This window comes from Lithobates pipiens, unplaced genomic scaffold (assembly GCF_037356315.1).
Source record: "Lithobates pipiens isolate NorthernLeopardFrog02 unplaced genomic scaffold, aLitPip1_a1.2 Scaffold_23, whole genome shotgun sequence".
Taxonomy (NCBI): domain Eukaryota; kingdom Metazoa; phylum Chordata; class Amphibia; order Anura; family Ranidae; genus Lithobates; species Lithobates pipiens.
This window is the reverse complement of record NW_027507785.1, coordinates 178,710,352-178,725,980: the sequence shown is the minus strand read 5'-3', so window position 1 is coordinate 178,725,980 and position 15,629 is coordinate 178,710,352. Positions and strand designations below refer to the sequence as shown.

Here is a 15,629-nt window from a genome sequence, read left to right as displayed (position 1 = left end):
CTAAACAGATGTAGGCTTACCGACTCCTATAGACCCAAGCGAACATATGCTCCAAGGGTCAATTACGCTTTGATGTAATACGACTGAGGGGCGCTCCGGCCAGCAAACATTAGAACTTGGGACTCAACGCTGGAAATCGCTTCTCAGGCCAGGTTAAGCACGAAACCAGTAATCGCAGAACAGGTCACACTCCCCATGAAGGCCATACAGGACAAAAGAATGGGGCCAAATAGCGTAATTCCGTAAAACAAATCAATTTATTAAAAAGTTATCAAACTTACATTTATGCAGTTGATTAAGCGCTTCTCACATAAAGAATGGCAGCAGTTGAGTCCTCCCGACTCGTTTTGTCTCCTTAGACGTCGTCTGGGGAGGTAAATTCACCCTTTTACATAATGCCCATCCATTATAGCATGTTTGCAAATTCATATTGTAACATGATAGTAGTAATGGTACCTTGAAAATATTTACTTAAAACATTCATGCATTCTGATTAGTCTTTTGACATTTGTAAACAGCAGCAACATGTTTTAATTGATAAGCTAGATGCAGGTATGTTTATTTTGTTGTAAATTATTCCAGTAGCTGATCAGTTCCTGGGGCTCAAACTGGTGGGAGGTGACTAACTGGTTGTACACACAGTGTGAATAAGAAACTTTCCAGTGATTGAAATCAGAATCCTTAGGTGGGGGTACAGGTGGAATCTCAAGTTTGTCCAGACATATGCCAACAAACACATCTTCTAAATGAAGTAGCCTAATGCTTGCAGAAATGTTAAGTATCTTTTCCACAAGGTCTCCAGAGAAAACATAACCAGTTCCTGAGCAAAACGGAGGGTATTCTTCACCTGGATACAGATCTGGAGACATGTACCATTTGCTCTCCTTATTGCGGTTGGGTATATAACCTCTCATTAAATAACCTGTAAAGTAGTTCTTCCTGAGTGGCTGGTCTGGCTTTAGTAATGTACGCACTAAATATTCAGTATTAACAAACATGTCACTGTCTGTCTTCATGATGTAAGATGCCTGTGGACAATACTTAGCAACCCAATCCAGGCCCATCAGTGTCTTTAGAGTTAGGTTATTATAGGTATCCAAATAGTCCTGCTGGATGATATCATGATATTGCTGACTTTCCACTACTAGTTTCTTTTCTACAGCATTATCATTCTTAGCTTCTTTGCCTATTAAAAACAATCTCAATATATTTACTCCAGGTAAAAAGTCTTCCTTTCCCCAAGTTTGCCTGATGGCTTGACGAGTCTCCATTTGCCGTGCCTGTACTGCTATAAGGAAAATAAGAAAGGGCTTGGTTTTCCCACATTTATTAGGTTCAGTAATTATATATTTGTATTGAGACCTGTCCTGAGATATGTGATCTTCTTTTCCAGCTTGCTGAGTCTCTACTACCGTTTGGGATGTATCAGAGTTTTCCACTGTCTCAAATGTATTTGTTTGAATTCTGAAACCTTGGAAATAGTTATCTGCAATAACTAAGTTCTTTGCAATCAAGGTATAATCTTTGAGGTTTAATGACATGAAAAGCAGGAAAATCAAAGCCATAGATCCTAATATGAACGCAGGGAGCACTAAGCACTTGATATTCCACCTGAAACATGAGGTACAGTAATAGTGTTTCTTCATGGTTTCTGTGGGCAAAAGGGTAGTGGAAGTTCAGAATGCCGGCAACTGGGATATTATGGTTTGGAGACACAATCTGTATGAAAAGAGAAATTATGTGTTAAAATTTGCAGGCTGTGTTTTTCCCATAAGCAAATTGTTTGTTTATCTTTTATTTAAGGTATACCTGTTCCTAAAAAAAAAAAAAAAAAGTTGAATACAGTTTATGGACATGCTTAGAGGAAAACCTCCAATCGGGCTCAGATAAGTACACTGAAAGGTTTTTTACCTTCATGTATAGAATACATGAAGGTAAAAAAATCTTCACACTTTACAGCCACATTAAGCCTTAGGATAAAATAAGGCTTGGACATCCACATTTAAGAGATGACAATATATATGAACACTGCTCTGCATTGAAAAACTTTGCCCGGAATAAGGAAAGAAAATTAATAAAACGTAGGGCTTTCATGACTGGGGGAACAGGGCACAGGAACAGTGGATGGTACAAACTACCTGAGTGGAGGAGAGGGAGGAAGAGGAGGAACTAATAGGGGAAAATTAGAAGTAACGTCCATCCCTAGTGTCAGTGTTAGCTGGAGGAGAGAGTTTACCACCCACCCTCCCTTTGGATCGTAGATATTTACGTTGTATAATCACATGTTTTCTTTCACAGAATGCTTTGCTCCTTGGATGTCGTGGCAGTTGGTCTTTGCAGGTGAAGGAAGATACCACAGATAAGGATGAATACGGGGCCCATCGGTGGTATGGGCCTGTTTGGTGGTATTCCAGCTAACATTGGTTTAGTTGGAATTTGGTTAAAGAGTGCACTGCGGTCAGTGGTTTGATTGTCTCTGAGCTAGCTGGTCAGCTGGAGGCCTAGTTTCAGTTAAAGGTACAGCAGTGCATTTTTATGATCGCATGGTAATTCTGGGGGATGCCCTGCAAAGACCATCATGACTTTTTAAGGGGTTTAACCAATGTTTGTTTTTTATAGTTATGTATAATTTTGAGTTGTTAATAAAGGGGCTGCTACGGGCAATAATTACTCCATAAATGGTGTGGTCTCCATTAATTGGAAAATGAGTAAGGTAATGGAGTTGGGTTGGTCGGGTAGAACAAGGGGTGTATGTATCATCTGTTTTACAATAGTCATGCTGCAGCCCGCATTTTACTTACATGTACACCCTCTATCACATCCCGGGGATGAGCACACCAGCAAAAGCCCATTGTCTCAGGTCCTTATTGGATAGATTGATAGCAGCGCAGCCATTGGCTCTGCTGCAGTGGAGGTAAGTATGACATATTTGTTATTTAAAAAAAAAAAAAAAAATGAAAAGCTTTAGTTTAGCTTTAGTGTCACTTTAAATGACCCCCAGTCGGCCTATGGTACTATGACAGACGGGCGGAATGGCTCTTGTTCAGGGAGGATTCTTAACGCACAGCAATCAGTGGAGAGCTGTGTCCCTTGGGCACAGCACATAACCAATCACGGTATATAGCCAATGATGTAATCTCTTTACCATGTGTGTCCAATCACAACTGATCACATGAAAAAACATTTGTCAGTTATTTGCATTTCCTTTCCTTAGCACTGTCACTGTCTGAGGAAAAGGAAGCCAATAAGCCTCCTTATTAGTGCAGCCTCACCAGTGCCACCCATCAGTGTAGCCTATCAGTGCAGCCTCTTCACTGCAGTCTCATCAGTGTAGCCTCACCAGTGTAGCCTCACCAGTGCAGCTTCATCAGTATCCATCAGTGCAACCTCATCAGTAACCATAAGTGCAGTTTCATCAGTGAAGTCTTATCAGTCCAGCCTCTTCAGTGCAGCATCATCAGTGTCCATCAGATCAGTGCAGTGTACCAGTTTCCATCAGTGCTGATCAGTACCCAGAGGCGGACTGACAACTCATGGGGCCCCCGGGCAATAGGAGATTATGGGGCACCCAGGCAATCAGACATTATAGGGCCACACACTATACACAAACACACACACACAGTATACAATCATACAGTATAAACAGACATGTTTCTATTGACTGAGAAGGTACTGGAGAGACAGATGTAGAAAAAACACAGATTTTTACATACTTTCAGTGGTTTTACTGAGGCTGGCAACCCTGATGGAGCCCCCAATGGTCAGTCCGCCCCTGTCAGTACCCACCAGTGCAGTCTAATCAGTACAGCCTCATCAGTGCCCATAAGTGCAGATTAGTCAGCACAGCGTCATGAGTGCCCATTAGTGCAGCCACATCAGTGCAGCCTAGCCATACCCATTAGCGCAGCCTATCAGTGTCCATCGGTACCACCTCATCAGTACAGCCCATCAGTGTCCATCAGTCCCACCTCATCAGTGCCCACGAGTGCAGCCTATGTATCAATCAGTGCACACCAGTGCAGCCTATCAGTGCCCATCCACACCTCCTAATAAGTGCCTACCAGCACAGCCTATCAGTGCCCATTCGTGCCACCTCAGTGCGCACAAGTGCAGCATATCATTGCCCATCAGTGTCCAGCCGTGCCACCTCAGTGCCTACCAGCGCAGCCTATCTGTGTCAGTGTCCTTTAGTGCCACCTCAGTGCCTACCAGTGCAGCCTATCAGTGTCCATCAGTGGCGGCCTGTCCATAGGTTGGGCCCGGGCGCCGCCCCCCCCCCCCCCACCCCCACAGGCTGTCAAAAAAAAATGTAAACATGTCACTTTAATAAAAAAATTAAAAAAAAGGTCCTTATTGGTGCCAGGTGCAGTGCAATATTGGAAGCGCCACGTCTATGCAATCACGAGATTGCAGACGAGGAGACGCTTCATTTGCCGCAAAAAAAAATTTGCTCTCTGCCGCATATCGATCGCGCCACAGCTTCCGGCGCGATGGACTGGCCGGGCAAGTGCCATTTAGGACATGAGCAGGGCTTCCGGAAGTGACGTTTCCACTCGGCTGCTCAGATGTGCAGCCCAAGTCCACTCGGCTTCTACTCGGCTGCTCAGCCCAGCAGGTAAGCCGAATTGCTCCAAACAGCTTAAAAAACTTTTAGTCCTCTTTTTGATGGCAGCACCCCATCAACTTTTAGGCAGACTAGGCAGAGGAACCGGCAAACCCCCCCCCCCCCCCCGCTAATCAACTCTTTTAGGCAGTCGGAACGACACCCAGCCCCCCCGCTAATCAAAGTTTCGTTCTCTGATGAGCAATGTAAGCCTCGGAAGTGCTGAAGCTGTGGATGGAGATTACAGAAAGATTAGGGAAATAGTAACTCTCATTTAAAATGTTTCCAAACTTTACATTTATTGGGGTTAATGCTAAAATTCCTAAGGACTAGGAAGCTGGTCAATGCCATGGAGGGATGGTGGTTTTAATGCCTTACAATGAAAAGGAATCAATATTTCCATGTATGCCAAAACAACTCGGAACGGCAGCAACCCCCCACCCCAATGGGTCAGACTTTAATATTACAGGTTGCAGCACCATATAACATGTGACTTACTCCCCCTTTTACCTATCTTTACCAACTGCTACGCCGCCCACATTTACATACCCCAGAAACTGAGACCACACCAATCTGCAGTAAAACATGGCCGTAGCAGCCAATTATCTTTATTATAAAAATATTTGAAATAATTAACATAAATAACATAAATAACATAAATTAACATATCTAAACTCAAGTAGTAAGGCACTTCCTCCATTGAACTCCTCCCATTGGTCTGTGCTAGGATAAACCCACCAACCACCATCATAAACATTATGGCACTGCGGTGCCCAACTCTTATAGACCTCAAGCTGACAAACTAGCTCAGAGGCCAAACACTGACCGCAGTGCACCTGATCACCAACTTCAGCTAAAACTACTGTTAGCTGTATCACCACTAGGGATGAGCCGAACAACCCCCGGTTTGGTTCGCACCAGAACTTTCGAACGGACCCCAAATTCGAACGAACTTTAGAACCCCTATTGACGTCTATGGGACTCGAACGTTCGAAATTAAAAGTGCTAATTTTAACGGCTAATATGCCAGATACTGTCCTAAAAAAGGGTTTTGGGGACCTGGCTCCTGCCCCAGGGGACATGGGTCAATGCCTAAAATGTTTTTAAAAATGGCCGTTTTGGCGTGAGCACTGATTTTAATGATGATTAAAGTGAAAAAAAAGTGAAATATTCCTTTAAATATGGTGCCTGGGGGGTGTCTGTAGTATGCCTGTGAAGTGCCACGTGTTTCCCGTGTTTAGAACAGTCCCTGCACAAAATGACATTAAACAGAAATAACATCATTGAAAACTGCTTGCGGTTTTAATGTTATATCTGGTTCCTGCAATATGGTTGAAAACCATTGAGAAAAATGGCATGGGTAGCCCTCCCTGCCCATTACCAGCCCCTTTGGGTCTTGTACGCATATCAAGGGGAACCCTGTACCCATATTAAAAAAAGGAAATGCGTGTGGCCCCCAGGCCCTATATACTCAGAACAGCAGTATACAGGCGGTGTAAACAAGACAGGGACTGTGTAGGTTTGTTGTGTTAAGTTGAATCTGTTTGTAATTTTCAACTGGTACATTTTTAAAGTGTAGCTCCAGTCAAAAAAACTATTTTTAAGCTTTTTGGAAAACATAGGGAAGTGTTATCACCCCTGTATAATTTGTTTTGTCGTCCATCTTTTTTCATCTCACTTGCTGTTGTCTCCTTCCGTTTGCAAGTAGGAGATGTTTGTAAGTTGGATGTTTGAAAGTAGGGGCCTGCCCTATATGCTCTGCAGAAATGGCGGAACAAGGTGTTGGTTTTGCCACAACATTGTAAGCCCTCAAAGTGACTCTTGCTGGGCGCTGGAGCGCCCTGCTGTGAACGATTATATCAAGAATTGTAATTACATGCCATTGTTGAACAGTGGTAGAAAAACTGACCTTTGGTGGTTGTGGTGCTGGTGCCACAACACTATAAGTCCTCACAGTTACTCTGGGTGCTCACAGGAACGGGCCCTCCTGTGAAATATTATATCAAGAATTGTAATTACATGTCCCTGTTAAACAGGGGCAGAAAAATTGGGCCTTAGGCACTGGTGCTGTTGCCAAGACACTGCAACCTCTCCCATATACTCTAGTTTTATTGCAGGAATTAGCCCTGCTGCAAAGCATTGCATCAAAAATTGTACTTAAACGCCCCTGTTAAACAGGGGCAGAAAAATTGGGCCTTAGGCACTGGTGCTGGTGCCATGACACTGCAACCTCTCCCATATACTCTAGTTTTATTGCAGGAATTAGCCCTGCTACAAAGCATTGCATCAAAAATTGTACTTAAACGCCCCTGTTAAACAGGGGCAGAAAAATTGGGCCTTAGGCACTGGTGCTGGTGCCACGACACTGCAACCTCTCCCATATACTCTAGTTTTATTGCAGGAATTAGCCCTGCTGCAAAGCATTGCATCAAAAATTGTACTTAAACGCCCCTGTTAAACAGGGGCAGAAAAATTGGGCTAATGGCATCACCCAGAACCAGAAATGTTTTTCCAACATATCAGCGGAGGAGGAAGAGGATAGACAATCAACATAACAGGACAGTCACTCAGCATCAGCATAGGCAGTCTTGAAGGGATGTGATAATTCAAAAAAATTTATTCGGTTACATCAGCTTCAGGTGCTTGGTAGCTGTGGGTGATCCAAGACTGATTCATCTTGATGAAGGTCAGTCGATCAACTGATTCGGTGGACAGGCGCACCCTGTGATCGGTAACAAAGCCACCAGCAGCACTGAAGGTGCGTTCCGAAAGAACACTGGATGCAGAACAGGCCAGTAGCTCAATTCCATACTGTGCAAGCTCTGGCCAGTGATCCATCCTCAAGACCCAGTAAGCCAGAGGATTTTGGGTGGGAAAGGTGTCCAAGTCTGACCTTGCCCCTAGGTATTCCTGCACCATGTAAATCAGACGCTGGCGATGGTTGCTGGAACCGATCATACCTTGGGGCTGCGGACTAAAAAATTGTCTGAAAGCATCAGTCAGACGGCCACCTTCTCCACCGCTCCTTCTGACCGATGCCTCAGCAACACGTTGTCCAGGACCAGGAGTTTGAAACCTCCCAGTCTCTGGGAACGCGTTTCACAGACCTTTCTGCAAGGCCTCCCGGAGATGTCTCATCCTCTGCTCCCTCTGCGATGGCAAGATAAGGTTGGCAACCTTACCCTTGTACCGTGGATCAAGGAGAGTGGCCAGCCAGTAATGGTCCCTCTCCTTGATCCGAAGATTACGAGGATCCTTCCGCAGGCTTTGCAGGATCAGGGAGGCCATGCAGCGTAGGTTAGCTGAGGCATTCGGTCCGGAGTCCTCTGGGTCACTAAGGGCAACATGATCTGCAGCTACCTCCTCCCAGCCACGTACAAGTCCACGTGTTTCTTGGGACTGTAAATCATCCCTACAAGACTGCTGCTGCTGCTGATGCTGAGTGCCAGCCTCCACCTCCATGCTGACACAATCATCCTCCTCCTCCTCTTCCTCCTCCTCATCCTCTTCCTGTGTGATGGGTGGCACAGCAGGACCACTGTCTGGATAAAGGGGGCCTTGAGAGGCAAGGAAGTCCTCCTCTTCCTGCCTCTGTTCTGCCTCAAGTGCCCTGTCCATTATTCCACACAGCGTATGCTCCAAGAGGTGGACAAGAGGTACAGTGTCACTGATGCATTCACTGTCACTGCTCACCATCCTTGTGGCCTCCTCAAACGGTGACAGGACAGTGCATGCATCCCTGATCATGCCCCACTGGCGTGGTGAGAAAAAAACAAGCTCCCCTGACCCTGTCCTGGTGCCGTAGTCGCACAGGTACTCATTGATGGCCCTCTGCTGCGTGTGCAGCCGCTGCAGCATGGCCAACGTTGAGTTCCACCTGGTGGGCATGTCACATATAAGGCGGTTCTTGGGCAGGTTCAACTCCTTTTGGAGCTCAGCCAGCCGAGCACAGGCATTAAATGATCGGCGGAAATGCACACAGACTTTCCTGGCCTGCTTCAGTACATCCTGTAAGCCGGGGTACCTGCCCAAGAACCGCTGCACCACCAGGTTAAGGACGTGAGCTACACAGGGCACATGGGTCAGTTGTCCCTGTCGGAGGGCGGAGAGGAGGTTGGTGCCATTGTCACAAACCACCATTCCTGGCTTAAGCTGGCGTGGCGTCAACCACCTCTCGGCCTGCCCCTGCAGAGCTGACAAAACATCCGCCCCAGTGTGGCTCCTGTCCCCCAAATAAACCAGCGCAAGCACGGCATGGCATAGTTTTGCCTGCGTACTTGCGTAGCCCCTGGAACGCCTACGGAGCACCGCTGGTTCTGAGGACAGAGCACTGGAAGAGGCCATGGAGGAAGAAGAAGAGGAGGGGGTGGAGGAGAGAGGTGTGTCACAACAAATAGTAGCATTTTGGAGGCGTGGTGGCGGAACAACCTCCAACACTACTGCACCTTGTCCTGCATCCTTCCCAGCTGCCAGAAGAGTGACCCAATGGGCCGTGAAAGACAGGTAACGTCCCTGTCCATGCCTGCTGGACCATGAGTCAGCGGTAATATGCACCTTACCACTGACCGCCCTGTCCAGTGAGGCAAGGACATTGCCTTCCACATGCTGGTAGAGAGCCGGAATCGCCTTCCGTGAGAAAAAGTGGCGTTTGGGGACCTGCCACTGAGGAACCGCACATTGTACAAACTCACGGAAGGGGGCCGAGTCTACCAACTGAAAAGGCAGCAGTTGAAGTGCTAGCAATTTAGCCAAGCTAGCATTCAACCGCTGGGCATGTGGATGGCTGGGAGTGAACTTCTTTCGCCGGTCCAGCAGCTGGGGCAGGGACATTTGCCTGCTATAATCGGACGTGGGTGTACCGCTAGCAGAGTTCCCGGAAGCACTTGGCTGTGACACACCTAATTCTACACCTTCATTCCTCTCAGAGCAGGTTTCAGAGAGGACTGAAGGTCTAGTGGGGTTGGAGATGCCAGCTGATGAGGAGCAAGGAGAGGTCCGCTTTGTTCTTTGGTGTGGGTCTTTGAGGTACGCTTGCCAACGAGCTGCATGGCAGGTCAACATATGTCTGGTCAAGCATGTGGTGCCCAAGCGGCTGATGTTTTGGCCACGCGAGATACGCTTGAGACATATGTTGCAAATAGCAGCGGTGCGATCTGATGCACTCGTCTCAAAAAAGGCCCACACCAAAGAACTTTTAGAATAACGCGCAGAGGCTGCGCCCTGCACAGGCGGAGCTCTGCGGTGTGATTCAGTCGGTGTGCTGCCCCTAAGCTGGCCCCCGGAGGGCATCCTGCCTCGTTGGACATGTGCCTCCTCCTCCTCCTCCTCTCTCCTACCAGGCACCCACGTGGAGTCAGTGCCCTCATCATCCCCTCCCTCTTCATCGCTGTAGCAAACCTGGCAGTATGCTGCAGCTTGTGGAACATGACTGCCAGATTGCTGTCCTTCTTGAGCATCCCCTCTCTCTGCGCTCACGCTACTGCCTTCCTCTAGCTGAGTGTCATCATCAGAGCCCACAAAACACTGGGCATCCTCCTGGAGGATGTACCCAACACTGTGCTCAAAGAGTTCAGGAGACTCCTCAGGAGGACGTGGTGGGTCTAGGGAAGGAGTCACTGATGATGACATTGAGAGGAGGGAAGACGATGCGTTGGCAGCTGCTTTGCTAGTACCCTGAGACTGGGTGAGAGAGGATGAGGAGGATGAAGAGGGCTTGGTCATCCACTCTACCAAGTCGTTGGCATGTTGCGTTCAACATGTCCAGCTGCCGAAAAGAAGGACAAGCGTGTCTCATGGCCACGTGCTGATGACAATGCACCGCATCCACGACCAGCACTGTTGTCTCTAGACACAGAGCCTGCTTGCCCTCTTTATCGGCTCGCGCCTGTCTGCCTCTCCTTGCTGGCCTTCCAGACATGGTAATGGCCTGAAGGGAGTTGGGTAAAACAGCAGTGTAATGGAGTCACACAACACCCACTAAGCCCTGCAGATGGCTCTATTAGAGAACAGCAATAAACGGTAGATACAGGTGTATATTGTGCTGGAGTCACACAACACCCACTAACTCCTGCAGATGCCTTTATTATAGAACACCAGAGATAAAGGGGTATACTGTAATTGAGTCACACAACACCCACTAAGCCCTGCAGATGCCTCTATTAGAGAACAGCAATAAAGGGTAGATACAGGTGTATATTGTGCTGGAGGCACAAAAAACCCACTAACTCCTGCAGATGCCTTTTTTATAGAACACCAAAGATAAAGGGGTATATACAGATGTATACTGTGCTGTGCTGGAGGCACACACAACTTCCAATAACTCCTGCAGATGGCAAGTGGGCTCAAATAGAGAAGAGATATGTAGGTGGATATAGCGGTGTGTACTGGGTACAGAGCACGCAGACAGCACGCACAAGCTCCTAACACTACTGACTGCAAGCTCTATTATAAAAGATAGATCACTAGCTATATAGGTGAGCAATCAGGATGACTGGAGGTTGGGACTTTAAATGAAGCAGGCAGGTGTAAAACATTTAAATTTATTGGAAAATCAATGGTAAGTTGCATGGAGGATAGTCATGAGTACACCAAGACGACAAATATATTCCATACAATGGATAGACATACAGCAATAACAATTGACCACTAAAAATACAAATCACATTACAAGTGATCATTAAGTAAGTAAAACATATAGTTGGCATAAAACATGGCATATAGTAGCTCTATGCATTTCGTGGATTCATCCACTCTTCAGGAGCATGCACGTGGAAAACTGAATGCTGTAGTATAATAATAAGAATATCTGTAAGGTCTGACCCTGTCACGGAAAGCAGAGTTTAAAATAAAGTAATTAGAAGTAATATTGGCTAGGATGAACCCCCCAAAACCACTCTCAAGAGTACTTACATTATCTGTATCTATGCAGTAGCAATGTGCCAAAATGAATCAGAATGACCCCATATGGGTATCACTGGTGGGAGCTGAGGTGGTTAAGGCAGACCAGGACTGGACAAGGATGGTTTCCAAAAAAGAAAATTCCAAAAATTTATAATGGTCAGCAGTGACCATATGTGCTAAAAATAAAAGAAAGGTTGTAAAATAGGTTGGAAGATCATATTATGTGGTACAATAGATCATCTGTCCTAAACTTGGTAAAGGATAGGATAATGAGATGCTAATGAGTGCATAGGTAAGGTTAACTTAGTGAGAGTAGAAAGTTGGAATGATTAGAAAAGTGAAATACATAGAATATTTTAAGAAACCATATCAACCAAAGAGATTAGATGGAATAAAATAGAAGTGCAGCATAAATCAAATAGTGAAGTGGTGAAGATCAAATTACCTAATAAACACTTCAGTGTTGAGTGATCCACAAAGTGTGCAGATAGAGGGCTGGAACCACCATGTGAGTCAATCTTCCCCAGGTGACTTATAAGGACTAGTCTGCCACACCCACCAACGTCACGTGAGAGCAAGCACTAAGGAGGATAGGCAGCTGCAGCCGGGTGGAACCGCCCCCAAAACAGTGCCAAATTATTCCTCCACCTGGCTGCTAGATGTAAAAAGTGATGGAAGACGGCGGTGCCAAAGACATGGCGCAGCGGTTCCAGCACATAAAGCGTGACGTCGATGCGTAGTGCAGGGCGGTCCACCCACCCTATAGAGAGAGGAGGAGGAAGGCCCGCGCTACGCCTCGCAGCTCCCAAGGTGATGGAGCGACTGCTCCTATCTAAAACATGTGACACATGCAACTGCCAGGGATATTAGCCTATTTAAAATGGGGATGGGAGGTAAAAAGGGAGAGTGGATGAATCCACGAAATGCATAGAGCTACTATATGCCATGTTTTATGCCAACTATATGTTTTACTTACATAATGATCACTTGTAATGTGATTTGTATTTTTAGTGGTCAATTGTTATTGCTGTATGTCTATCCATTGTATGGAATATATTGGTCGTCTTGGTGTACTCATGACTATCCTCCATGCAACTTACCATTGATTTTCCAATAAATTTAAATGTTTTACACCTGCCTGCTTCATTTAAAGTCCCAACCTCTAGTCATCCTGATTGCTTTATTCAAATAGGGATGGAGGCAACTGACCTTACCCGGTCACCGCCTCATTTAAAGTCCCAACGTTCTCTTTTTCTTCTAAATAAATTAGGGATGGAAGCGCGCTTGGTTATATCACTTTAGGTCTGATTAATACCCAATTATACCATGTAATGATTAGATCATCTAATATAGGAATTCCCCCCCCTTCCACCGGGCTAACCGCCATGGGATGGGGCCCCTTTTTACATCCCATCCCCATTTTAAATAGGCTAATATCCCTGGCAGTTGCATGTGTCACATGTTTTAGATAGGAGCAGTCGCTCCATCACCTTGGGAGCTGCGAGGCGTAGCGCGGGCCTTCCTCCTCCCCTCTCTATAGGGTGGGTGGACCGCCCTGCACTACGCATCGACGTCACGCTTTATGTGCTGGAACCGCTGCGCCATGTCTTTGGCGCCGCTGTCTTCCATCACTTTTTACATCTAGCAGCCAGGTGGAGGAATAATTTGGCACTGTTTTGGGGGCGGTTCCGCCCGGCTGCAGCTGCCTATCCTCCTTAGTGCTTGCTCTCACGTGACGTTGGTGGGTGTGGCAGACTAGCCCTTATAAGTCACCTGGGGCAGATTGACTCACATGGTGGTTCCAGCCCTCTATCTGCACACTTTGTGGATCACTCAACACTGAAGTGTTTATTAGGTAATTTGATCTTCACCATTTCACTATTTGATTTATGCTGCACTTCTATTTTATTCCATCTAATCTCTTTGGTTGATATGGTTTCTTAAAATATTCTATGTATTTCACTTTTCTAATCATTCCAACTTTCTACTCTCACTAAGTTAACCTTACCTATGCACTCATTAGCATCTCATTATCCTATCCTTTACCAAGTTTAGGACAGATGATCTATTGTACCACATAATATGATCTTCCAACCTATTTTACAACCTTTCTTTTATTTTTAGCACATATGGTCACTGCTGACCATTATAAATTTTTGGAATTTTCTTTTTTGGAAACCATCCTTGTCCAGTCCTGGTCTGCCTTAACCACCTCAGCTCCCACCAGTGATACCCATATGGGGTCATTCTGATTCATTTTGGCACATTGCTACTGCATAGATACAGATAATGTAAGTACTCTTGAGAGTGGTTTTGGGGGGTTCATCCTAGCCAATATTACTTCTAATTACTTTATTTTAAACTCTGCTTTCCGTGACAGGGTCAGACCTTACAGATATTCTTATTATTATACTACAGCATTCAGTTTTCCACGTGCATGCTCCTGAAGAGTGGATGAATCCACGAAATGCATAGAGCTACTATATGCCATGTTTTATGCCAACTATATGTTTTACTTACTTAATGATCACTTGTAATGTGATTTGTATTTTTAGTGGTCAATTGTTATTGCTGTATGTCTATCCATTGTATGGAATATATTGGTCGTCTTGGTGTACTCATGACTATCCTCCATGCAACTTACCATTGATTTTCCAATAAATTTAAATGTTTTACACCTGCCTGCTTCATTTAAAGTCCCAACCTCCAGTCATCCTGATTGCTTTATTCAAATAGGGATGGAGGCAACTGACCTTACCCGGTCACCGCCTCATTTAAAGTCCCAACGTTCTCTTTTTCTTCTAGCTATATAGGTGAGGTGAATATAGCGGTGTATACTGCGGTCAGGGCACACAGACAACAACCACTACACAACAGCAAGATCGAAAATAGGCCGAAAACGATCGGTGTGTACTGTGTTGAAGGTACACAGAACACCCACTAACTGCTTCAGACGCCAACACACTACACTAGGCCACCGCGCTGGCGGCCTTATATAGTGTGGGGTGTGTACTACACAGCCTGAGCTATGATTGGCCACAGGCATCCTGCCTGTGGCCAATCATGGCTCTCCTCGCTGCTGGCGCTGTGATTGGCCAAGCATGCGGGGTCACAGTGCATGCTTGGCCAATTATGAGCCAGCAATGCACTGCGATGATGGGCCGTGAGCGCCACACGAATTTGGCGCGAACGGCCCATAACGTTCGGAATTCGCCGAACGGGCGAACAGCCGATGTTCGAGTCGAACGTATGTTCGACTTGAACACAAAGCTCATCCCTAATCACCACCGACGGGTACTATACCACCGATAGGTCCCGCACTCTTCCATCACCGGGGTAAATCCTTCATCCGCACAGACCAACAACATGCCACAGCACGCAAGGGCAAAACCTTACCCTTGCGCGCCCTGCCACACCCTCAAAGCTCGCTGAATCCCATCCTGAATACCCAGGGACCATAAATCCGTCCCTACGTCGTTCAGGTGCACCCCGTCCCTTTTTAGGTAGTGCCAAGTGTCCACTTCCAATTCCAATTGCCAACCCCCCATTCCGGACCATAAAACCACTGACCTCCTTATTAACTTTTTTCCTGGCCCCGTTAATTTTTTCCACCGATCTCGCGAACCTCCAGAACGTCCTACCCACCATGTCAGACCACACAATTATCATGCGTGGGAAGGCAAGGCGGAGTTGCCAAAAATCAAGTTTGATGTCCTTCACTAAATCTAGCATAGTCTTCACACCCAAGTCATTGCCTCAACGTGCAGTACCAGCACATCCGGAAGCCCGTCCAAGCGAGCAAATCTATGAACCTCTGCCACCGCCCTGCCCCACAGCATGCCCGGTACACCTAGCCACCGGATAACTGCATCTTGCCCGGAAAACCCGAGTTGTCGGTCATCAGGGCGAGCATCACCCCGTCTGGCCCCCCAACAAACGTACGAGTGGCCAACTATCCACACCAACCCCTGTCGTCCGCCTGCAAGAAAGGAAGAGAAGAAAATACAACCCAAAACATCAATATGTAACATAAGCCAGCATAAGCACACACATACATCCCCTTTTCAAGTTAAACAACCAATAAATGCTGGCAGACGTACGACTGGAACCGCCTGGATTCCCACCT

At 46.3% G+C, this 15,629-nt stretch overlaps 1 protein-coding gene across 4 annotated transcripts in view; it reads right to left on the bottom strand.

The window, feature by feature from the left end:
- Positions 1-238: 238 nt before the first annotated feature.
- LOC143928059 (beta-1,3-galactosyltransferase 2-like) overlaps positions 239-15,629 on the bottom strand; it is a 236,659-nt gene continuing 221,268 nt past the window's right edge. For all 4 annotated transcript variants that reach the window (XM_077452668.1, XM_077452667.1, XM_077452666.1 and 1 more), the window contains one exon: positions 239-1,719. In XM_077452668.1, coding sequence (XP_077308794.1) covers positions 543-1,646 — 1,104 coding nt within the window. In that variant the 5' untranslated portion in view covers positions 1,647-1,719 and the 3' untranslated portion in view covers positions 239-542. The remainder of the gene's footprint in view (positions 1,720-15,629) is intronic.